The sequence below is a fragment of the Tinamus guttatus genome, unplaced genomic scaffold (assembly GCF_059628265.1).
Source record: "Tinamus guttatus ecotype Peru unplaced genomic scaffold, ASM5962826v1 Tinamus_guttatus_pri_ptg000213l, whole genome shotgun sequence".
NCBI lineage: Eukaryota > Metazoa > Chordata > Aves > Tinamiformes > Tinamidae > Tinamus > Tinamus guttatus.
The window spans coordinates 3,652,320-3,677,450 of NW_028288747.1; the positions used below are offsets into that span (position 1 = coordinate 3,652,320).

The 25,131-nt window shown below is 40.4% G+C and overlaps 1 protein-coding gene across 1 annotated transcript in view; it reads left to right on the plus strand.

The window, feature by feature from the left end:
* Positions 1–25,131, plus strand: part of WWC2 (WW and C2 domain containing 2) — a 90,906-nt gene that overhangs the window by 49,050 nt on the left and 16,725 nt on the right. Inside the window, exons 5-14 of the mRNA XM_088524643.1 lie at positions 770–849; positions 4,176–4,305; positions 4,783–4,929; positions 5,979–6,052; positions 10,231–10,473; positions 15,611–15,700; positions 17,404–18,017; positions 21,785–21,908; positions 24,252–24,332; positions 24,423–24,509. Of these exons, the coding sequence (XP_088380769.1) occupies positions 770–849; positions 4,176–4,305; positions 4,783–4,929; positions 5,979–6,052; positions 10,231–10,473; positions 15,611–15,700; positions 17,404–18,017; positions 21,785–21,908; positions 24,252–24,332; positions 24,423–24,509 (1,670 nt within the window). The remainder of the gene's footprint in view (positions 1–769; positions 850–4,175; positions 4,306–4,782; positions 4,930–5,978; positions 6,053–10,230; positions 10,474–15,610; positions 15,701–17,403; positions 18,018–21,784; positions 21,909–24,251; positions 24,333–24,422; positions 24,510–25,131) is intronic.

Consider the following 25,131-nt stretch of genomic DNA (forward strand, 5'->3'; position numbering starts at 1 on the left):
CTTAACATTACTGGTTGGAATGTTAAAATGCCTAACAAAATCTGACTAGTATGCTGAGCGCAAATAAGGAAAGATGCCAGTGTATAAATGCCAAAATTTGGGACTCCATTTGGGAAGTGTGATATAAAATTAAATGGAGGAATTATTTTTAAAACATTGAATCATAAATATTTTGTGTAGTGTTCTTGAAATAGGAATTTTAAGATAAAAGAGCCTGCAAATGTAGGGAAATAAAGAGTCGACCAAGGATCCTTCTATTTAATTAATGCATATATTTGCAATCCAAGTGAGTTTTATAATTGTCTTTTTTGAATTAATGTGCATTTTATTTGTAGGGGGAAAAAAAAAAAGGAGTGCATACTTTGTCTTTTCCAGTGTAAAGGACTGAGAGCTTCCTGGAATGAAAAAAATGAAAATATAATAGGCTTAAAAAAAAACAGGAACGTCCCTGTAGGACAGTTGGAATGCATGCTTAACAAGTGAGAAGTAAATTACTTGTTAAAGTTCTCTCAGGTTTAATAACACAGTGTGGTATCGATACAAATAAGGAATGTGATTTAATCTGCTTGCGTCCCTTTAATACTAAAGCATGTTGCCCATAGACATCGGGAAGAGAACAGATCCATTTGTTTTTAATATGTGCCAGTAGAGCAATTTACAGTCTTTTTTTCCTCATCTGATGTAGAGAATACATTAATTGTTCAAAGCCATGTGTTATGCCATTTAACAAGAGGGATTTTCTAAGTCTTGCTTTGATTTAACACACAAGGTTAAGAAGCTGAAGAGGGAACTCTCTCAGATGAAGCAAGAGCTGCTGTACAAAGAACAGGGCTTTGAAACACTGCAACAGTGAGTATGAGAAAAGGGTTGAAATTGACTTAATTCAGTCTTCTCATTTCTGCTTTGTCATAGAACTGAATGCATCTCATGTGAGATAATTATTGGGGGAAAAATGAGAGTCTAATCACTCCTTTTTGCCATTAAGAAACAGGAAATCTCTAGAAATGGTAAACCTATTATGCAATGAAAACATGAGATCAATCTGTTCCCTTTTTTCTTTCCCCATGTAGTTGCAGAGAGGCAGAAAGAGGGTAAGCAGTTAAGGTTCTCTAGAAAGAATTTGGCTTCTTTGCATACTCCATTAAAACAAAAAATCTTATAAAGTCTTTTACCTCCTCCCTCTCTACCTCTGGGCTTGAGGAGGAGGAGGGTGCTCTTCTCAGAGATACCTGGGTGCAAAACTGGAGTTTGAAATGAGTCAGTCTGAGCATTAAAGGAGACCTGACTTTCTTGTTGCAGTTTCTGGGATGCCTCCTGAGCACCCAGCTCTGAGCTGAGCTCTGATGCTGAAGCCAGTGAGCATTTTGAATATTTAGTCAGCTGGATTATTAGAAACTGATTTTCATTTTTGTTTTATTTATTTTCTCAGTCTGAGCACTGCCTGCTGCTTCTGACTTAGAAAGTTGGGCCCTAAAATATTAAACATTACTCAAAACTTTACCCAGAGTAAATGTAGTGGTTATTTCCTATTCAAGGGGATAACCTTGCTAACATGCATATTTTTCTTCACCCTTAAGAACAGAGATTTGATGATAATTGTTTCTGTGAAGTAGTGTAGCTATACATTTACACAGTGCTGAGCTGTGTGTACTTAGTAGGCTACTTCCAGTGGCAGAAGCAAGGTTGCAGCATTGCAGTGTAATATTGTCTGGATGCATTTACCCTTATCTCAGAGTCTCCTCTGCCTGGTAGCATCCTGTCAGTGTAAGTAATCTTTCTCCTGCAGATCTTGTGGTCTGTAGAGAGAAGGCAGGCAAAAGGTGGGAGAAGGGAAGGATATTTGTATCTTGCAAGGAGCAAAATACAAGGGAGGTGATTTGCTGAGGATGATGGAGAGAGTCTGTGTTAGGAGCTGAGAGACTGGGGATTAGTTCCCAGCTCGATCCAAGGAGAGGTTTACACTATTTCCTGGGTATTTTAAAATATCACTTCTACACAATATGATGTGTCTAAAATGAGGAAAAAATCTAGTCTGGAAAATGGCTAAAAAAGATAGTGAACACAAATGTTGCCCCATGAGTTCTGTTGTAACTGGATATGTTGAGAGCAACCAAATTATTTTTCTGGTATGCAGGCTTTGAAGTCGCTTGGAAGCTGAAAGCTCCCAGCACCTTAGGTGTCAGTCAAATTCCTACCCACCTTCATTCTGACTAGGGCAGAAATGTAGGATTTGTTTGTTCTTTAAATATATAAAGACAAGTGAAAGGTGAGAAAAAGGGGAGAAAAGAATAATTGCTTGCTTTTATTTAGGCATAAACGGACTTAATTCAAAGCAAAGTTTAGAAAAGAGGAAAGAAGACATATTGATTTGAAAGCTTTTAAAGTCGTAAAAACTCACGCTGCTATACCAGGATTAAAGGTTAGCCAGCCATGCTGGTTTTATTATATTAATTCAACAATGAAGGATTGTTTTAAAGCAGCTTGCTCACAAGCCGTTTTGATAGGAATCCAAAGCATGTTTCAGAAACTGTCAACAGCATTCCACAGGAACACAATAGACGTTTGTTGTAAAAACTCAGGCACTTCTGAGCAGCACTAATCCCGCTAATTTAAAACAGGAAGATGGAATATCTTACATGTCAGATATCCTTCGTGTCTATCTTAATTATATACAGAATAAAACCATTGCAATTTGAATATGGCACATTATGTTACTGGGCAGCACGTGGTATATTACCCAACTGTTCATCATGACCCCAACTGTTGGCACATCCTCTGTTTGACCTTAGAACCTGATAACTTGCCAAAATTTGGGTGTTGCTGGGCAATAAATAATTGCCTACCTCTGAAAGAGTTTGAAGAACCTTTCAAGTTAACAAAAAATCATAAATAGGAGTCTGAGTGCTGAGTTATATAGGTAATTTTCTTGTGGAAATGCAGATTGCTTTTGCACAGGAACTGAAATGTGGAAGAGGGGGAAAGAGATACACACCTTTTAAAGACTACTTTAGAACATTGCTCTCTTCTATACAAAATTGGAAGAAAAATTTAATACCTTGTTACAAGAATTTTGTCTAAGTTTGCTCTTGTAATCAGTGCTCAAGATCACTTCTGGTCATGAAAGTGTTTGTTCATACCTCACCTAAAGTTTAATGCCTTCTAGTGAAGATGATGGATGATAAAAGCAAAGAAGCAAACGCTTTAGCATATATTCTGTGATAGGTGCTGGACTTTAGTGAGATGCCTGTTGCTTTTAATTTTGTGAAGCACAGCTGCAATCATTTGTATGATGCCGTGAAATATTCAGTTAAATTAGAGTTTAAGAGAAATTTGTTCACAAGCTGTACTTGCTGAAGAAAATAAGTAAAGGCACAAGTATCTTTTTGTCTATTTGTTTGTTTTTAGTGCAGGAATTCAGTAAATTTTCCAGCGTATGAGATATGCGTTAATTGTGCAGAGAGTCAGTGAGTAAGAGAAAGCCTGATGCCTGTGTAAGCAGAACAACTGTTCTGGCCTGTTAATGCTTAGGATTAGGGTAAACAAGAGGTTACATTTCTTCTCTGAGAGGCTGATTAGTACCAAAAAGCCAATGCCACACTGTGTATCTGAGTAGGGAGATAGTATTAATAATAAATTCTGCTTCTGTAGGGGTCATTAACAGTTACTAGTGTGAAAGATGTACCCAAAAGCTGCTCCTGTATTGCAGAGTTAAGGCATGGATGGCTGTTTTGGTAGTTTTTGTCAGCAGAGCTGCTGTGTTCCTGGTAGCCCCAGTAGGACTCTGGCCTTAGGCAGTGCTCTCTGCTCCTAGTGTCTTTATGTCTGGATCAACTAAACCTGCTTGTGGAGTCAGTCTTTGGTAAGGCCCCTAGTAGTTCAGCTGATTCCTATGCCAACAGGATTTTTTGTCTAGAAAATTTCCTGATATCAGGAAGCCCATCCACTGGGCACTGTGTGTGACCAACTGCTTGATGCTTTTGACAAGAATTAGGTCGTAAATACTCTAATGGAGACGTGTGTCCATTTTCTTCTTTTTCAGGACCATTAAAGCAAGCAGTATCTCTTACCTCCTTCCCTATGCTCTATAACTACTTTTGCTTGAAATGGAAGCAGAGATGTTAATTTTATTTTCTCCTTCTAGTATTACAGTTTTGTTTTGTTTTTTTCTTTCACAGAATTGACCAAAAAATGTCTGGAGGCCAGAGTGGATATGAACTCTGTGAGGCCAAAGCCATCCTAAGTGAATTGAAGTCTATCAGAAAGGCCATAAGTTCAGGGGAGAAAGAAAAACAAGATCTAATGAAGGTATTTTGTGGGGTTGATGTAAGTTTTGTGTGGATTTCTTTTATCATAAGAAACTTTATTTATGTTAAATACTTCGCATTTTATACATTTATTTAGGGGAATCTCAAAGATTTTTATGAGCTAAATCAGTATTAAATTTTTTAGATGGAGAAAGTGAAGCCTGTGGCTTTCCTAAATCACAAAGTTGCTCAGTGACAGTCAGTTTGAGAGCACAGATCTCTAAATTTGTAAAAAAAAGATACAACACGTGTTATTTTTATATCACAGGTGTTAATGGTAGTTCGTGTCACCTGCCAACTGTTTGGTTGAAAGGATAGTTTGCTTTAATGTAAACTGAAAGCAGAAATTTTATGTTGGAGACCTTCATGTAAACATTTTTGGGGAGAAACTGTTTGGCATGTGTTGCTACTGGTGATTGTGAGCAGTGTAAAGTGCAAAGCAGATATAACACCATCACGCTTTCTGTTTCCTGGACAGAGTCTTGCCAAGTTGAGAGAGAAGTTCAATCTTGACCGGACCATTGGGAGATCTGAACCGGACTTGAGTTCCAGTTCTGTAAGCTCTCAGCTGTCTTTCTCTAGACAGACTCTGGATGCAGGGTCTCAGACTGACATTTCTGGTGAGGTGAGCTCTCTCATTTGGTCAAGTGCAAAGAGAAGGTGAATCACAATGCTGCAGTTAATGGGATTTGAATCAAATGCAGATCAATTGCAGATACATCTATGTGTGTATGAATTTATATATCTATACACAGACATGTTGAGTTGAAAATCACCCAGTATCCATTAGGTGATTTTGGCCATAAATTTTAAATCAAGATTCAGGGGATGTTTTTGCATATGTTGTAAATGTTGGGGATTTTTACATTGTCATGTAACGTTCATGACAATTTGATCTAATCAAACAATTTCACTGCAATAAAGATCAGTTTTTAAGTGAATAGCTTTTGGTTCTGCTTATAGGGTCAGTTGCACCTTTCAAGCTTAATCCAAATGGAGATGTTTTTAACTTTCATCCAAATGAGGATGTTTTTAACTTTCAGAAAAAGAGATCTCACAATTTAGCTGTTTGACTTCATTTCAAGCAGCTCAAAACAGTTGCTGTAACAACCTGATCAGTGATCCATTAAAACTTCTGTGTTCCACTGATCCATATATTCCAGTATATTTGCAGCACAGTAAGTTGTGCTTATTTTGGGCACTCTTCTTGAAGTTTTGGGAGCTAAATTAATATGGAAAAGCTTGTACTAGGTTTTCCAAACAAAGGGATAATCTTGTATGTGTTTTTAGGAACTTTACTGAAGTCTTACTTTGAAATGCACTGACTTAATCCTAAATTCTGAGTTCAGTGAGTTCAAAGGAGATCAAAATTTTGGGTGAAATCAATGCAGGACTTCTTTGAAAAAGTATTGCTTTACTTTGATGGAATGTGGACAGTTGGTAGTATGGTAGTTAAAAATAGATAAACTATATCAGAAGAAAACATTGCTATGTTTTGTGCATCAAATAGCCTCCTAGCTTGATCTTTAAGAGTTAGAAAGTGTATGGCTGCAACTAGATGTGTTTTTATTTTTTAAATACTGTTTTTTTCTAGCCTGTGCATTTCTTTTATATTGTTGATTGACTTAACAGTTTTACACAGTAATACGGCCGTTTTTTTTTTTTTCTCAACAGGTTGGAGCAAGAAGTAGATCAAATTTAGCAGAAAAGGTCAGACTAAGTCTTCAGTATGAAGAGGCGAAAAGAAGGTAATAGGGTTAGTTGCTTCGATAAGTTGCAGCGGGAGCTGGGGATGTCGGGTCTGTGCCTGTAACATTGTGCCTGCAGTGACATCTAGTGGGCCAGCTCCCTGCATGAACCATAGGGACCACTGCAAAGTCCTCCAGCACAAAAGAGACTTTCCGGAGGCACCGGGGCTTTTAAATAGTAGATTTTACATTTAATGCTGAATTTCGTATGTTAAGAAATAAAATACAGACAGTGACAAGTTGATGGCAGTTCCTGGATTAAGGGGATGGGATAAACTGCCTTTCCCCCGAAAGATATTGCCAACACATTTGTGCCCATTGAAATCCTCTTTTTTGATCATCATCTCAGCTTGTGCCGTTGATCATTCTTAAGTCGTAGAGTTGCTTCAGAGTTGCAGTATTCGGTAGCTTAGTTATCTCTTTTTCCGTGGGAATCATGGATAATTTAAATTTTATGGATTTCACAGTTGTCACTGTGGGGTTGTGGGTTTTTTTGTTTTGCTTTTTGATTTTTAACCTGGTGAGAAGAAATTAGAAACCACCTCGCTGCTGACTGGGGAATGCCCTTCAAATGAGTTCTGTAGTGGCAGCTTAGGAAGGCAGTGCTGTTTTGCTGGATTGCTGTAGCACCAGAGAATGGACATCAGAAAGCAGAACATTCTGGGTTAGAATTACATGCCTGCTGATGCTCCAGAGAAACGAGGGTGCATAATTCTGAGAGAAGATTTCTTTATTAAATATATATTTACATATATATAAAATGTATATCTCTGTTATTAATGTATTATCTGTGTTGTAATATTTTCTAATATTTTTCACAAAATTAGAAGGTCTTTCAGATGTCTTGAAACGTTACAGCTTTTTGCAATTAAGGCATTTTGAAATCTAAGGGAAATGGAAATCTTGAAAGTTGCCTTGCATGCACCTGAGGTTCTTTTCTATCCTTAAAAAAAGAAAAGGACAAAATAAAAACTAGTGCTTTTCCCTAGATGAAACTGTGCTTAAAATGCCATTTACTCTGCAATTTAAATATTTATTCAATTGGAATACACTACCATGCTCAGCTGGCGAAAAGCAGGAAGAAAAAATTGCCACTTATAAAGGCTTGCTTAGCTTTTAATTTTTAAAGGCAGGAGGCTGTGTGACCAACACTTTCTATGCCTGATTCCAAACGTACACCCTCTTCATGCAGAGTAATAGCTACCATCCTTGCCAGTGGTAAAGTAATCCCTCATATCTTCATTTTGGATCATAAAACTTTATGATCTTTATATAATCAGTGCAGTCAACAAAGAGTGTTAAAGCTCTTCAGAATTGAATTTGTATGATTTTGGCTCTGAGTCGTCATGTAAATGATGTTGTCAGCTGGTGTGTTAGATGCAAATAGGTGGCTTTTTTCACAGGAACAGCTGATCTAGAAAGAGACTCTCTTGACCATGTCCTGACAGAAATCCCATCATGATGTTTTCTCTCTCATTTGCCCAGTAAAAAACAAGAGAGTGCTCCAAGCAGCACAAGATCTTGCCTTCTCACAAATTGGTTGTTCAGAGCAGTCAAAATTGCAGTAGCTCATGTACTTACCTTTACATACCCAAGTGTTTATTCTCTATGATTTGTTAGTGGTTTTTCTCTTTTCTCTGTTAGTGGTTTTCTTCTCTTAAATACTCTCTTAATTAGTTTTTGTCTCAGAACTGACCAATAATGAATATTCTTTTCCACTTTAAATAAGAGTATGAGATCCCTTGAAAGATAGTGATAAAGTCTTTAAAGGGTTGGAACCTACTGGTTTCATCAGTAACAACAGGGTTATTTTAATGAAGTGTTCATATCCTGGAATAATGAGGAAAACATCGCAATTTCCACATGAATTTCAGGGTCTAAATGTAAGTCACCAACCCTCAAGAAAATTATTATCGCTATTAAAATCATCACTATAACATAATATCCTTTCTGAAATATTAAGTGTGCAAATTCTTACCTTAACCTTAAATTCTTAACCTTACCTTGGTTAATAGAACCAAGAGAAAGAGAAGATTTTAAAATTGCACTTTTTTGTTTGAAAATTGTCAGACAGTGTTGCATGTTGCATATTTAATATTAGTTATCCACCCAAGTGTCTTGAAGAGGTGGAATATTTTCTGTAGGTACTTCTGGGATTTTGAAAAAAGTAGCAAGTTGGGTGGCCCAAACTTGACCTATTTAAGCAGTATTAAAATTCATTGACTTTGAAATCAGATGCATACGAGGAAGTTGCTGAATTTCGTGTTTGCCAGCCATGCCAAGTTCAGCGTGCTCCAGGCTGAAACTGTTGCTTACAGAGCTGGGGTGTAGCGTGCTGACTGTGGCTTCCCAGAGCGCCAAAACTATCTTCTAATGTGTCTTGACCTGTTGGCAAGGGCTGCCTCAAAAGAGGGAGAGCAGTTCAGTTTTCACATCCATTTAGTCCTTCACCTTTCCGATGAGGCAGGTAGAAAGGGTGGCTGCTGCGATAGCAGAGAGTCACCTACAGCAGCGGGGGCGAAGGAACAGTTCAGAGATCTTCATCCTGCTCCGCAAGCCATCGAGCAGCTGTCGGGAGCAGCTTCTTGCAGAACAAGGTTAGCTGGAACCAGTGACCTGGAGATGAAAGTCTTAACATCTCATTATCCATCTGAAATTATCCAATTGCTTTTCCTTCGAATACTGCTCCTTGGAAGGACTGTTGAATATAAATGATGGATAAAACAGCTGCAAAGTGTGTTGAAATGCATCATTTTGCTTCATCCTACCATTTGGTTCTGGTAGCCCTGCTGATTGTATTTCCATTATTTCCATTTATTTTGCATTTTTGGAAATGCCGTGGAAATATTCTGAGTCAGGTGGTTCTTGCAGGAACTTGGTGGGTATATGTTCTGTTACTTATTTATTTATTTATTTATTTTAAGGTTCTATTTTTTTTTCCCGTGGATGTAGAGATAAGAAACAAATCTTACCTCTGTAAATATATTTTTTCTTTCATTTTAAACTTATAATGTGAGCAAGGGGATAGTTAGATTCCACATTAACTATTCTTAGCTTTGACCATAGATAAATGCTTTGATGTACTGCAAAGTTAATAACAAAATTGCTAAATTAGCATGATCTTGTTCACCATAGAAAACAGAGTGGAAGGAAGAAAAATGTTTTCCCAGAAACCTGCCAGGCCTTCCCAAAAATGATAGATACCGAATTCCCCGCGTGTCCATGCAGTGCAGCTTGGGCCGTTACCACCGGTGGTGTCTGGTGACACGGCAGCTGCACAGACTTGTCTCACTGATGAGATAACTTATGTGTATTTAATCATGGCAGTCATAAATAAATAAAAGCAACAGATCAGTTCCTCTTGCCCTAGATTATATAGGAACATCTTTCTTTCTTTTTTTTTTTTTTTTTCGTTTTGCTTTTTCTGTCTCTGTCTTTCTGCCAGCCTCCAGGAAAAAGGCAGAGACAATGAGGAGCCTTTGCTTGGCTCAGGTAACTTCAGGAGCTTCCCTGTCTTTATGTATGCAGCTGCCTCACATGTGGCCAAGGTAGGAAGTGCCTGAATGTTACCAGCTAGCAGATCTTCAGATACGTGGCACTTGTTGGGGAAGGTTTTTTATAGTTTCCAGCGGGCAATAGGTCTTTGTTCCAACACTTGCAATTTTTAAGCTGTGCTGCAGAGACCAAAGGCAGAGTGATTACAGAGGCTGAAACTGGAAATAACCTCTCTTAGGAAGGAATGGGTTACAGTGTCATAATAATGTAGGGAAGATCCTGTTTCCCTTGTATGAAGATGTGTTTCTATACTGTATGTATAGATAACTACGTCTTGGCTCTCCTAAATTTTTGTTTTGACATATGCAATGGAAATGACCATTGCACAAACAAATTCATGATAACTTTTTCCTTTAGGCAGCCCCTGTCATATTATGTTTTCTTTTAAACATACAGAAGAACAATGCTTTTGCCTCTTAGGATATTTGTATGTGCTACTGAAGTAAGTGCCTTTCACAAAGATTGTGTGTTTTGGTATTCTTATGTAAATCAAATTCCTTAAGTAGAAAATGTAATATCCTCATAAGTATCCTAATACCTTTCAAAATACTGCATCATTTCTGTCTTTCCTGGGAATTGTGTGATGTGCTGGGCTCAGACAAGTCTGATGTGTTTTATTTTAGCATGGCTAACTTAAAGATCGAACTGTCTAAGCTAGATAGTGAGGCCTGGCCTGGGGCACTGGATGTGGAGAAGGAAAAGCTGATGTTAATCAATGAAAAAGAAGAGCTTCTCAAGGAACTCCAGTTTATTACACCACGCAAGCGTACTCCGGATGAGCTAGAGCAGCTGGAAGCGGAAAGGAAGAGGCTGGAAGAAGAGCTGCTGTCTGTGAGAAGCACACCGAGCCAAGCACTTGCTGAAAGGTAGGGGCTTGTGCTTTGCTGATACTAAATGCTTCCTTCTACACTCTGACCTTTTGTACACATGACAGACCCTGCCCTGTGCCTGGATGGGCTGTTTTCCTTTGGTAACCCGACTATGTAGGTCTTAATTAAATTTATGATGAGTTTGCTGGGCAGTAACTCAAAGAATTCTTCTGCACTGGGAGGGAACGTGCACACCTCGTGTTTGTGCTCCACAGTATCCATTGCTCCGCACTTGATACCAGCATGAAAACACCTCTGACGGATGTGAAATAACTAGGGAATGTCAACATAGCAGCAGGAGGGCAACACCTCAGTCACGAGTTTCTGATAATAGCTCTGAACTATTGGAACTCTGGTTAGAAAGATTATTTTGATTATTGCAACATCCGAAACCCTTTATTGTGAGTTTTATTATGTACAGAAATGCAATTTAAAAAAAGTGTTTCAGAGGAAAAGCGTAATTGCTGCAAAATCTTCCTAACTTGCTGCTGCCTAACTGAAGCAGCTCCCTTAATAAACTGCATAACCAAGTACGGCGTTTGAGGAAAATCAAAGGAGTTTGTCGCAAATAGACTTTTTATCAATTGCAGATGGAAATGAATTTATGAGAACTTCACAGTAGATGTAAAAATGCCGTAAAAACAAAAATGTAGCTGTATGTATCAGTGGAGTGCGCTTATAGAAGCAGTACTACAATTGGCATTATAACTCTTTCTTACCTCCCTCTGCAAGTAAAGGCCCAGTTTCACCATATTCTTTTAGTGACTGTAGAAGTTGAGGCCTACATTGTAGCTGACCAGTGAAGGAGATTTTTTTGTTGTTGTTCTTGACAAAATGTGTGTCCAAATTAGCCGGGATAGAAGGAGGTTTGTGTCCTGGCAGAACTGAATTTTACAGGAAAAAATAGCTATCTATGTTAGCAATATCTAAATTGCCATGAATCCATTGCTTTTGCCTTCCATTAATACAAGAATAAGGGATCAATAATAAAATCATGTTGACAATTTAAAATCTTTCTTAATATGCCTTTGTAGTTACAGCTAAATCTTCACTCAAGCTGTAAGTAGCTGATGTCTTGGTCTTGTGTTTTGCATTTGCATGTTCAATGCTGAAGAAAATTCAGCACCTGACCTTTTTTTCCATACATGTCAGATTCCAAGCTTAAGATTACCAGGGGCAAGTAACATTTTCTCCCATTGTCAAGATGAAATGAGACAGCAGGATTTTTTTTTCTCCTGTATGGCAACACAACTACTAATTCACTTTTAGATATTTTTTCCCCTCAATTTTCTTTCAGCTCCTTCGGTTTGCATTCCATAACATAAAAAGAGAAGTATTTATCTCTTTCTGAAGCTGTTGAAAGATTTCATTTCATATTCTGCTTGTTGAGGCAGTATTTATGGTACCTTCTGCTTTAGGGAGGTTTTGGTTTGATGATGTTTTACCATTCTGGTGGATTCCTATCTAAAACTCTTCAATATTAAAACTCTTTCTCTGCTGATGACTTGTGTCTGCTATGAACAGAATTTTTTTTTCTTTAAGAATTCAGATGATGTTACTGAAATGTTAACTTGAGAAAAGGATATGGTTAATTTTATCAGATAAAACCTTAATATTTTATTTTTCGGAGATGAGAGAGATTCTCCTGTCTCTTATTAGTGAAGCAGCCACAAGGTCTTATCTCCCAAGAGAAGCCCTGTTGTTGCATTGCTATTTTCTTTCATGAAGTTTCATGGATACCGTAGGTTTCCAGTATTTTCACAAGTGCTGAAAATGAAGCAATGCTGTAGAAAGCTATGAATTTTATCAGAGCTTGATGTGATGGGTTTTTGTTTTTTAAAGAAGAAGAAGAAATGGAAGACTTGCTTTGGCTTGAAACAAAAACATTATCAGTGTAGCCCAGGGTTATTTGGGAGTAGGCTGCTGAGATTGCCACTAGTAATGTACTCAGAGTCAATTTACAAAAAGAGAGTATAAATCATAACATATCAACTTCAAAAAGCAGAGGAAGGGCACAACCTGACTGCTTTAAGAAGCCTTCCAGCAAGTCGACAGAAATATCCAGAATGTGCAGCTGTTGAAAGCTGGTTGCTGCTTTCTTGCCTCTTCGCATTCGTGTTAAGGAGATTCCCTTATCCTTTAGTCCTTGGCAAAATCTTCTAGGTAATGATATGCATTTAAACAGGTGCATGGCTTCACAACTACTTAGTTATTTTGCTGTGCCCTGCAAAATGGGCCCCTACTGTCATAAGCAAACGTGTCCACATGACAAGTTTGCATTGAAAGAAGGTAAGTGCACTCCAACTTTGAAGGCATTTAATGTTATGAAGTTGATGCTAGCCACTCTCAGCAAGGTTACAATTTATGATCAAAGCTGGACAAAGATAACTCACGTACAGCTCTCCGCAGCAATAACAGATTAATACAGATAAAGGAAGCCAAATGGGAGAGATCGACAGAGGCCCGTGTCAGAGTAGGCAACACGATGCTGGTTTGGGTGTTCGTGTGGTCTTGAGATATTAAAGTTTCCTGCTCCTGCTATAAAGAGGAGACGTTCTTTGTGTGAGGTTTTGCATTTAGCTTGGTATAGGATGGACAAAAATATTTAAATGTTAGAATTTGTCATAGGATAGTAAAATTATTTCTTCCATGTCATGCAACTTCTAAGGTGATTTTTAACCCAACTGACTTGTATTTGTGACTCATGACTAAAATCATTGTGAAATGTATGTAGAGGAATGATATTACTTTTTAAATTACTAGTAAATGAGACTGCATCCAGCAGAATTTATTTTATCTAGTGACTAAACTGTAATAGCAAAGAAAAGCAAACCGTTTCTTCTGCCAGGGTGGGGGGGCCTTTTAGCTTAACAGTAAAGATTCAGTAGAACAAAATTCCTGCTGCGCCGGCCCAACTCCAAGGTAGCCCCATTCCTCTCGGCGCCAGCCCGGGTCCCGCTGCGCGCACGGTGCCGGCGCGGGCCCTGCGGCCTCCAGGGAGCACTCGGCGCCTTTCCCGGGGCCAGCGCGCAGCGTGGGAGCTCTCCAGAGTGCTGCGTTCTGTTTGCCCGAGAAAACAAGGGTTCAGTTCGTTTATTTATTTACTTATTTATTTTTGCTTTCGGTGTTCTCTGCATTTGAATTTGAATTTATACATCCCTGAGATGACAGAAAGGCCAAAAGAAAGAGGTTCTGAGCAAGGATCTTAAACCCCCCCCCTTTTAAAAAAAAAAAAAAAAAAAAAAAAGTAATTTTTGTGTCTCAGATTAGTTGCTGGAGAGCTTGTTATATGTAGCAGTTGACTGAACAAGAGTTAGAGGGGAATGTGCTAATCCACAACTATGGGAGGGGTTTAGTTAAATCCACAGAGGGAGAGCAATGTATTTGCTGTTTTAAATTGAGCGATAAAAGGGACTTATAATAGGAAAAAACAGTGTAGAGATTAGTGAATCCTCACTGTTAGCAGTCATCCAAAGTGAATGGGAAGGTTTCACCATTTGTGTTTGTAGAGTTAGGCTGGGTACTGGTGCAGAAGGGAATAATCCTACTTTGGCAGAAAGGTGACCCTTGAAAATGAGCATTACGATACTGTGCGGCTCTGACAGAGTTGTTTAGGATGTAGAAATCCCTGGTAATGACTCTTAGACAGTACCTCAGAGCCGTATGTTTAGCCCCTGCTTTGGTTTATTATAGTTTGTCTCCGTATGAAGACTTAGAAATTCAAAGAGTGTTTTGATTTTAACTTCCCTGCAGTGGTCCCCCCTGTTCTTTCTTTAACAAAATCAATATTGCATAGTGTTATTGTTTTGTTTTCTATCTGAAATGATATTTACTAAGAAGCCAGTGTACAACATTGCTTTTAAAAGTGGTAGTAGAACAGATTTTATTTTTCTGAAGGTGCAGCTATTTTCTTACTGCTCATCTGTTGCTCTTTTATTGTGTGTATTTTTCACTTGGCACAGTGTGACTACACCAACCTTTTATTTGTTTTTATGACTATGAGGTTTGTTTTGGCACTTAGTATTCTGCAGTTAAAGTCACTGCTGAAGTTGCTGGGATTTTGTGATGGGTTTGAGAGCTCGCACGGTTGTCTTGGGTTTCAGCATTAGAGAACCACATGGAAAAAAGAAGGTTCTTCACTTCATTCGCATCATTTAGTATCATTCGCAGATGACACCAAACTGGGAGGAGTGAGCGACACTCCCGAGGGCTGTGATGCCGTTCAGAGAGACCTAGACAGGGTAGAGAGCTGGGCAGAGAGGAACCTTATGAGGTTCAACAAGGACAAGTGCAGGGTCTTTCACTTGGGGAGTAATAACCCCAGGCACCAGTACAAGTTAGGGGTCGACCTGCTGGAAAGCAGCTCCACAGAGAGGGATTTGGGAGTCCTGGTTGACAACAAGTTAACCATGAGGCAGCAGTGTGCCCTCGTGGCCAAGAAGGCCAATGGGATCCTGGCTGCAGCAGGAGGAGCATTGCCAGCAGGTCAAGGGAGGGGATCCTGCCCCTCTGCTCAGCTCTGGTGAGGCCACACCAGGAGTATTGGGGGCAATTCTGGACTCCCCAGAACAAGAGGGACATGGAGCTTCTAGAGAGGGTCCAGTGTAGAGCCATGAAGGTGATTAAGGGACTGGAGCATTTGTTGTGGGAGGAAAGACTAAGCAAGCTGGGCCTGTTCAGCCTGGAGAAGGGAAGACTGAGAGAATTGATCAACATGTTCAAGTACCTGAGGGTATTGTATTGTAGGGAAGATGGGGCCAGGCTCTTCTCCGTGGTGGCCAGTAACAGGACGAGGGGTAATGGGTGCACGTTGGAACACAGGAAGTTCAATCTCCATGTGTGGAAGAAATTCTTTCCTGTGAGGGTGACAGAGCCCTGGCACAGGCTGCCCATAGAGGTTGTGGAGTCTCCTTCTCTGGAGATCTTCCAAACCCACCTGGATGCCACCCTGTGCCACGTGCTCTGGGTGTCCCAGCTGGAGCAGGAGGGTTGGCCTAGATGATCTCCAGAGGTCCCTTCCAACCTCAACCATTCTGTCATTTTGTTCCCATCTTATATGTGTTTTGCCACACGTGTCTGATGATCTGGCTATTTTGTAATGCTTTCTTATACTTACATACACCTCTGTTTCCAGATTGAAATTGGAAGAGCGAAGAAAAGAGTTGGTACAGAAACTTGAAGAAACTACAAAGTTAACTACTTATTTGCATTCACAACTTAGGAGGTGAGGCTGCACTGCATAATGTAAAATCTGTTTTAAACTACAGCTTAGTAGACCTGGGTGTCAAAACTTCATTCTTAGATTTTTCTGTTAGCGAGAGGCCAAACTAATTTTATTTAACATTGAAGTAAAAAAAAAAAAAAAAAAAAAAAGCAAATGTAATAGCTTCAAGCATTTCGTTTCCATGAAAACCCAGTGTACCTTCATAATTTCAGTAGGTACACAAGAACAGATTTTTTGAATTAGTTTTGTAATTAAGCAGGGATGCATATTATCTTGGCACAGTGCTAAAAATAGTAAATAAAATTAGAAAGTGTCTAATTGGTCAGGTCTCCCAAATACTGTCATTGAAGAAAAAAAAAACGTTTCTCAGATATCTGTGTAAAATGTATTATTAGAACTTTTATTTGGTGCAATAACTGGCAAAGCTCGATGAACGCATGTGTGCATGTAAATATTTGTGTGATCCTAGTTTAATTCTTCAACCACTGACCTCTGCTTTCTGTAAACAGAAAATACATTAGCATTTTTTTTTGTAACAGTCATTGTTTTAAAATGTAACTTTATGAATGAAATTCATAGTAACATAAAAGCATCACTTGATGGGAATTGTGATGTGTAATGATGCATGTAACTGATCCTAAGGAGGGACTTCCCCACTTATGGACAATATCCTGGGCTACAAAACCATCTGTCCACTGCATTTATTTAGCAGATCCAGCTGAATTTCCTTAAGCTCTTTACACTCTTCAGAAAGCTGCCTTAATATTCAAGTGTTCGCTTAGTAATCAAAACAGAGCAGTAAGAGGAGGAGTGTGTTAGGCACAGGATAAAGGTGCTTCCTCACTAAGTCCTATACCATTTTATCCATGCGATCCAGGCTGCCGTAGCGATTTCGAGGGCTATAGCCAGGGCCTGGGGAGTACAGGTAGATTGGTGACTAGGTGGGGAGAGAGTCTCCTAAATCCCCCTTAAAGACTTCATGCTCTTGTTTGTGCTTGTGCGTCTCTTTGTCCAGCCAAAAGCAGTTTTCTCACCCAGTAGCAAAATTGTTCAAGCTAATCGCTCTGTTACTGTTCAGTAACACCTCGTAAGCGTTTAAGAGGGGCTGCCTGGAACTACCTTTTTGGCAGTGTTCCCCAGCAGTGTCCTGCGGGGCCGGGGCAGTGGCCTTTGCTGCGATGAAGCCGCCCGGCAAGGCCGCTTGTCCCCGCTGGCGGGCAGGAGGGGCTGCGTCACGGCCGCCCTCGCGCGTCACGCAGCTCCGCCACAGGGCAGCGGTTCTGGCCGCCGTCTTTCACGGGCTCGTGGCCGGCTGCGCGACTTGCCCGGGCTGCGCAGGCCTCTCTGCCTCCCGGGACCCCTTTCCGGGTCGCTGAGGAATCATCGCGCCCGAGGGAGGGCTGCGGTTGCTGCCACACCAGTCTGTCAAATCTGCGGCCTCCGCCAGGAGAAACGGGGATTTGGGAGCCGGCCATGAGCTGGATAAATGGCACTGTGATGGTCTGAGGGTTGGGCACCCCAACCTCAACCAGTATGATTGGTTAAAAAAAAAAAAAAGAATGCCTCAAATAACATTCAGTATTAAGAACTTATTATAGTGCAGCTTCCAGTTAATCTTGTGACTCCTTTTACTGTTTGGTGCTGGTGATCAAGTCTGGTTTAGTTTAGTAACTTCGATGTGTGTGTTTGTTCTTTCTTTGCAGCCTCTCGGCTAGTACGTTGTCTGTGTCTTCAGGGAGCAGTTTGGGATCTCTGGCATCCAGCCGGGGATCCCTGAACACATCAAGCAGAGGGTCACTCAACTCGCTCAGCTCTACGGATCTCTATTATAACCAAGGCGATCAAATAACAGATTTGGACTATCAGTATAAACTTGACTTCATATTGCAAGAAAAAAGTGGTTACATTCCGTCGGGGCCTATCACTACTATTCATGAAAATGAAGTGGTCAGTTCCCATGGGAGACTGGGTTACAGTGACTCTCCTTCAGCCTCAGAGCATCCAAAATTGACTGAACCTCCCAAATCTGTGACGTCGCTGTCTTCGAGATCCTCACTGTCCTCCTTATCCCCCCCAGGCTCCCCTTTGGTTTTGGAAGGTGCATTTTCAATGTCAGCTCAAAATTCCCCCCTGCATCACCTCACTGCAGACTTTGAGGACTGTGACCTTCCCGGGGATTTTGCAGGCATTAGTCTCTGTGAGAACCAAATGTTACTGGACCCTGATGCTAGGGCAGGATCTCAGATTCCTACAGATGATAAAGATTTTAATGAAAGCATTAGGCAAACTCTGCCTTCTCTACATGAAGAAAGTGCAGGTAATAAAGCTGTAATATCAAAGGTATGCATAAAATGAAAATTCTCAACTGACTGCTGTCTTATGAACAGAGAGATCCTAGTCATGCAGCTGAAGGGTGGCCTGCCTGGGTGGGCAGTCAGAGGTTCTGACAGCTTCACGTTTGGGTCCTCAGAGATAAGGTCACCCCAATTCCATTTAGATGGAAACCTTGTTTACAGACTTTCTTATCATGAAAAGTTAACAAACGAAAACCTGAAGATACAAAGATATTCATGTTGTCCCTATGTATTGTGAGGGCATTTGAGGAAAGTGCAGAAATATCCTGTGCTGGTTTTTTAGTAGCTAGGAATCAGAAATTAAATTTCTCACTGAATAATAAGTTACAAATTGGCATCCTCAGCATTAGAGATTTCTGGACCTACAGTTAGGATTTTTGTATGTGTAGATAATTATTTGAACCTGCCATCTCTTCAACACCTGCAGCTCCTTTTCAGTGTGAGATGAGAAAGACAAATGAATTGCCACCTTCCATGCAGTGCAGTGAGACTCTGTCCATTTTTAGTGTGGGTCTCGGGCCTTTTAGCTTTTTATCCATCTGAAAGTTAGACAGAGCACCACACATTCTGTGGGTAACTTCTGAGGGAGGAGTCATCCTATCCTGAAACATCCATCCCTTTAAGAAAGATGGGATAAATCACCCTGTGAAGCTGCCTGTCTGCCTCTGTTGTCTGGAGAGATATCCTGATAACTGGTGAACATTAACTTTGAGAAGTCTGAAATAGGTGTAATTAATTCCACTTCTAGCATGCAGTAAAGCGAGGTAACACAGTTAGTTTTCCTATGTAGTCATTGCTGTGACAGAGTCAGAGCTATAAAAATTCCTGCTTCCAGGAGTTGATGGCTTCTCCAAAGCCTCAGAGCAGTGACTTTGCTGCCCGCTGCTGAGGCTGCAGTATGTGGTGCTTCCACTGCGCATTTATCTATTGACTTTTTCTGATGTCATTCTTTCTCATACGATTTAAGTATCTTGCAACCTGTTTGTACGTGTCCGCTCCATTTTGACAGTGAAGAAAGTGGGGGAGCCAAATCTGTGCTAGCGCTGAGCGCTGGGGGCCCCCTTTGACATGCTCATGGCAGCACTTCTGAAAACGGACTCCTGAGTTATTTGTTTCAACTCAGGCAACGATTGTGTGGCAGAGAGGTGGCCCAGGCTCTCTCGAGTCGCTCTCTATAATGTAAGGCCAACTGCTAATTTTTCACCTCACCTGAAGCTGTTATTTCTTTCTGGCTCTCTGTGTCACATGCTGGAGCACTTGGCAGCATTTTCTAAGAAATGGATCCCAGAGGCCCAACCCAAAGAAAGAGAGTGTTTTTCTTGAAGACACTCTTGAAAATACTTCCTTATGCACCTTTACAGAAGAACACCATGCAATGACAGGGTGAATTGATGCCCGGAGACTGAACGTTCCCAGTTCCAAATTTCTGGATCTGAGCTGATGGTGAAGTCACTAAGTTTGGTTGTCAGAGGAAATCCAATAGCCCAGCTAGCAAGTTCAGTGTCCAGTTTTGTTCCAAGCTTAAACCCCTGCCACAGGAGCTTGCCTGTTTTTAAAAGGTACTTGGAAATATGGAGATATAATTTATAATAAGCAATTTGTTTTTTAATAATAAGAAGTTTCTGTAACATTAGTGTAAGTTGTTATGCTACTCTAGTTATTTCAATGTTGAGCAGAGTAATAGCAATGTGGCATCAGCAGAGGAATGTGCAGTGTACATAGTACAAGTTGGGACTCCATCCGACACTCTGACTGTGCAGAAAGAAGAGAAGATAAAATTGACTGAAGTCCTAATGGTCTGAGCCTGTGAAATGTAAAGTGAAAAAACATGAAAAGGGATTTAGAGCTTTTATTTTGCCTTCCGTGTCTTCCTGCCCTTTGTCTTTTCAGCGTAGTGGAGCACTGCAGTCCTGTTGCTTTGGAACTAGCTGATAGAAGATGGAAGAATAATTAATTTTCCTACTCGTATTCCAGCAGTATATCTTTTCCAACTTAGCTTCTTTATTTCCTTGCAATCTGACTGTGAATCATTTAGTCTGAGAACTGAATGATCGTTTGAAATTCAAGCATGCATTGGAGGTATCAGAAATTAACTCAGATGGATTTTTTTTTCCTGCGAAGACTTATTTCTTTATATCATTATTTTCAGAGGCACCATATGGTTATTTAATACTCTAGAGCTCTTTGAGAACCTGTTATTCTGGATATAGTCAGGGCATTTTTAAGTCTGAAACAGTTACAATTTTACAGTATAAAAACATCTTGTTATTCTTCACACTGATTCTTACTTCCTCATGTAGGGTCATATATACGATAGAAATTATTTTAAGATCTGTTTTGAGGCTTCCAAAACAAGCCCTTGGATTTGGAAGCAGCAGAAGTTAATTAACGAGGCTTCCTGTACTGCTCGTTTCCACAGTGAAACGGGCCTCCCGGTGAGGCCTCTGCACGTCGGAGGTGAGGCACGGAGCTGGGATTGGCTCAGTGTTCCTGCTCACTAATTTCATTCTTGGAACTGCTGTGATGCTGAATGGAAAGGTTTTCCAACAAACTCAGCCCGAGGCATAAACCCGACATGGACAAATCCACTCTGATCACCTACATTTTATGAAACTGTAGGAATGCTAACTTGGGGGCAGGCAGACATACCTGTAGACAGTGCAGCTAGCGTTCTGCTGTCTTAACCTAAACCCCTCGTTTGGGTGAGGCGCTCGCTGTCCCTGGCTTCCAGGTGAACCCTCTGGTTACTGCTCCGGGCAGGTCCCTGCTGGCGGCAGCCACCCCGGGATATCGTGTCGTTCTGGCACAGTCAGTCTCTGTCATTGTCAAAGTCAGTTCAGGCTGCGGTGGTAATTCCTAAGGGTGATCAATAAATCATGTCGTCACCTTCACCCCTCACGTGGCGGCGGGGAAGGGGAAGAGCACTTCATCACCAAGGAAAAGCATTCCTGCTGCCGTAAGTAAAGGCAGAAATGCAGCAATCAGTCATCTAATCTGAAGCCTTAAATTTTAAACATCTTAACAAGATGTAAAGTCATGCTTCAGGTGGGGAGTGTACTGCATACCAATTTGCCCACTCCCTCGCAGACAGAAGTGCTCCGCAGACCTTCAACTTATTATGCTGCGGACGTGGCTTTCTGCGAGCGCTGCTCTTCACTGCAGGACACTAGCGTGAAAATACGAGTTGAAGATTAAAGTTTAGTAGTAGCTGATGATAAAGACTGTATAGCATAAGAAGTTTTTGATGATAGTAAACCAAAGGGGATTTTTCATTTCTAGCAGTTATATCACTGGAGAGAGGGGCCTCTGTCTGGCTTGTGAATTTTTAACGAGCACCAGGCGGTCACTTTGCATGTAGCTGGAGTGTTCCCAAGTGCAGGATGTGAAGATGGCAAATAACAGCTCCAAAGCTCAGGACGGTGAGGGTTAATAATGAAGATAATAAGGGATAATAATTAGCTCAGGTGACGTGGGTGATGATAGAAGCCTGCGTTTTGGAAAAGAACAGTCCTTTTACGCTTTCATCAGTCTGGACATACAAATCCCTCGCCAGGATGTGCGGTAACAACCACACAGTCCCAGAATGCTGGAGGACGTGCAATGAAACCACCCTGTGGTACCGCCCGGTTAAGGGCCACTGGTTCCAACTTGGCAACTTCCTAGGCCGTGCGCTTCTCTTTTCCTGATGATTAATCTGCTGGACTAATTTTTATTCTTCTTCCTTTCTTAGATGTCAATTTACCAAGAAGAGCAGCTAGTCATCTGCTTGAGGAGAAAACAGCTTGTGTATCTGCTGCTGTGTCTGACGAGTCGGTAGCTGGAGATAGTGGGGTGTACGAAGCTTCTGTGAAACAGTAGGTTTGAGAAATAATATAACTTCTGCCATCGAAAGAGTAAATCTCTGAACAGTGTGTCAGCATTGGCAGTTTATCAGTCTTGCCCTTTTATAAATATTTTGCAGCTTCATATTGAAAGAAAAGCACTTTGACAAAAATGTGGGGTTCTATAATTACTTTTTAAAAGCAAAGAAATCAGCATTACAGCTTTTCTGCAATTTGGCTGCTATAGTTAGTGCTACTTTCTACTCCTGTGTTTTTCTTACTAATGCTGTTTCCTACCAGACATGCTATATTTAAACTATAAAGGCTCTGCCGTGTAGCTGTATTGACAGTGCTCCAGGGGGCTTTGGTTAGTTTTGGTCTTGTTTAAATAGATGAAATCATATGGTTGTATAGTATTTTGTTTGAATCATAGAATCATAGAATGCTTAACATTGGAAGGGACCTCTAGAGGTCATCTAGTCCAACCCCAATATTTTCCTTTCCTAGAGAAAACCTTTAAATGTAATGTTGTTATTAAAATAAACTAGACAAGGTTTTAATAATCCTGCTTCAGTGTGGTGAGCAGGATAGAAGAAAGGTATTTACTGTTGCTTCCTTATGACGAGAGATGGATTCTGCCAGGTTCCCCATTTGTACAGACTTGCCCATTTCTTGGCAAGGAGAACAATAAACAATGAATATTGCAAACTGAGAGAAACTAAAACCCTTCTTTTTTACCTCAGTTTCCACATATGCCTGACATTAAGGTTTTTTTGCCCTTTTAAGTATTTCGAGAGATATGTTTTAGCAAAATGCTTTCAAAAATGTAGATAGATGTCCTTCTGCCAGTCTGAATGCCTTCCTATTGGGAGAGATGAGAGCGTGTTAAGGTATTCTAAATGGAAAGGGGCTTTATTGGCCTCTGTTAAAAGTACTCATACTAGTCAAGTATTTTGCAAATTAAAAGCTGATAAAAATAGATGAGACGAAATGCCAAAGCTCAAATAAAAAAGGAATTTCTACTAAGCTGAAGTATTAGAGTGGCCATTCATTCCCATCTTAGGCTGTGGACCTGGTATTTCACCCTGAACAGTGAAACCTAGTAGGAGTTTGTTCCTTATTTTCAGTTAGACCTGATCTCCTAATGCAATATCTTAGGTTGAAGTAAACTTCCCTTTGTCAAAACTAAGTCTCCACTTGACTGAGTGGCTGCGGTTATGGATTTCTGGTCTGATGTCTTCCTCACCGCCCCCCCTTTTTTTTTTTCCTCCCAATCCTGAGTCTCTGTGATGAGAAGTTACTCTGTGCTGCAGTTATAAGCCCTGTAGACCACTTGTGGACACTAAGATTTCTAGGCACTAGCTGTTCTCCAGTGCTAGATCCAGATGTGGATACTCCTAACACTTACGGAGTAGGGAGTGCTGCAGAGGTAACAAGAGCCTCTGCGTGATCCGCCTGCATTGGGTACGAGTGTGTCTGTGAACAGGCTGTGTGGAATAACTGGAAATCTGTCAGGGCACTCCTGAGCTTTTGATACAGAAATCTCCACTGTATAAACTGGTCAGCAACTGGTCATGTTCAGCAACTTAAAGCAGGGGACGAAATAAATAAACTCTACTAAATTAGCCAGCAGCCATGAAATAAACAGTGAAAAGGAAACCTCTGGATGAAGTCTTTCAAATTAGTGGTGTCATGTCTTGATGAGGTATGGGTGGACGTCTCTCATTCTCCATATCCCCCACTTTGACTGTGGTTTAGCAATCTCAATGGTGATGCTGAGCTTTAAAAACCACTGGAACTCCCTAATGCCACATCCTCATTGGAACCTCCTAGAGGATGCCTGGAAATTATTGTGCCATGCTGATTTTCTGCAACTCCGTTCAGTGCTAGCGCAGCTCTTCAGCTGTGAGGCTTGAGCCTGTTCTTTGAATGCTCCTGAAAATGGGCTCTGGAGAAGAAGGCTGGTGGTTGTCGCATCGCTGCATGGAGCTGCTGCTTCTCACACGTTCTCAGTAAGAGCCATTCCCCATCCCGCTTGGATGCGTCTCCCAAACTTGACTTTGAAATTTTATATTCGGGGAAGAGAGGAGAAATACTAAGCATGTACAGAAAAATGACATTAGCTATTTTTTCTCTTGCCTCAGCCTGACCTGCTTCAATCATCATTTAGTGAAGCTGTCAAGCTGTCTAGGCAGCAGCTATTCTAAAACATGAGTTGCTATCACTGAGACTCTGAAACTCTCATTTGGGCTGCACGCTGCAATTTAATCAGCCTGTTTTGGCTAATGTAGTGTGTTTTGTATGCACTTGCCTCCATTATTGTTAGAAGTTAACTGTAACTTTCCTAACTATCAAGTATTTGCCTGTTTGCCCTAGACCACATGAAGCCGAGGACACTGTATATAGTGAAGATGATTCGACAGTTCTAGAGGCTGCCCAGGTACAAATAGGACTCAGGTAAGAGACCAGCAGAGGGGACATTTCTGTTTGCATGTGAATGCAAATGTAAATGCGAGCTCTGGCTTCATATTGTTCTTTACCTAACAGATACGACCCCAGCAGTTCAAGTTTTGTGGTGATCGTAGTCCGGCTCAGAAATCTTCCAGCATTTTCGGTCCCCCTTGGCTCTAAAGTGTAAGTCAAACAATTGCTAACCAGTAATGTTGAAATATGAGAATATAGTAATAAATTGTACAAGTTCTCCAGAGGAATGGATTGATTTACTGCTTAACAGCACTCAAATAGACGTATGACTTACTATATCAAACTGTAGTGGGGCTTAGCTTTACAGATTCCAGTAATGCTTCAAGAAAAAGAAATATTGGGAAATTTGCACGTTACACTAAAGCGGAACAAAAAGAGACTTTTAAAATAGTGCTTCATTTGGTATATGTAAAAGTTTTATACTTCTGCAATCGGAGAACAATTATGCATCTATTAAAACCTTATTTACAGTACTTTGCTAATATAATTCTTTCAGCTCAAAATGCTATCTTTATACATTTTTGTGCCATACTGATGTAAAACGAGGTTAATGTATGTTTGTCTTTTAAGTGAACCTTAAAGGTAAGGAGTAACTTGATTAATCACAAATTTATCAAGCATTATTATTGAGCATCCATATGTGGAAAGCAGATAATGCAGAATATAAATAAGGATTTCAACAAAGTGTTTTGCAAGGAAAAGACAGGTTATAGCTGGCATCTTTTTATGAATTAAAGTATGTACTTCTAAATAGTACTGAGGCAGCTTCAGT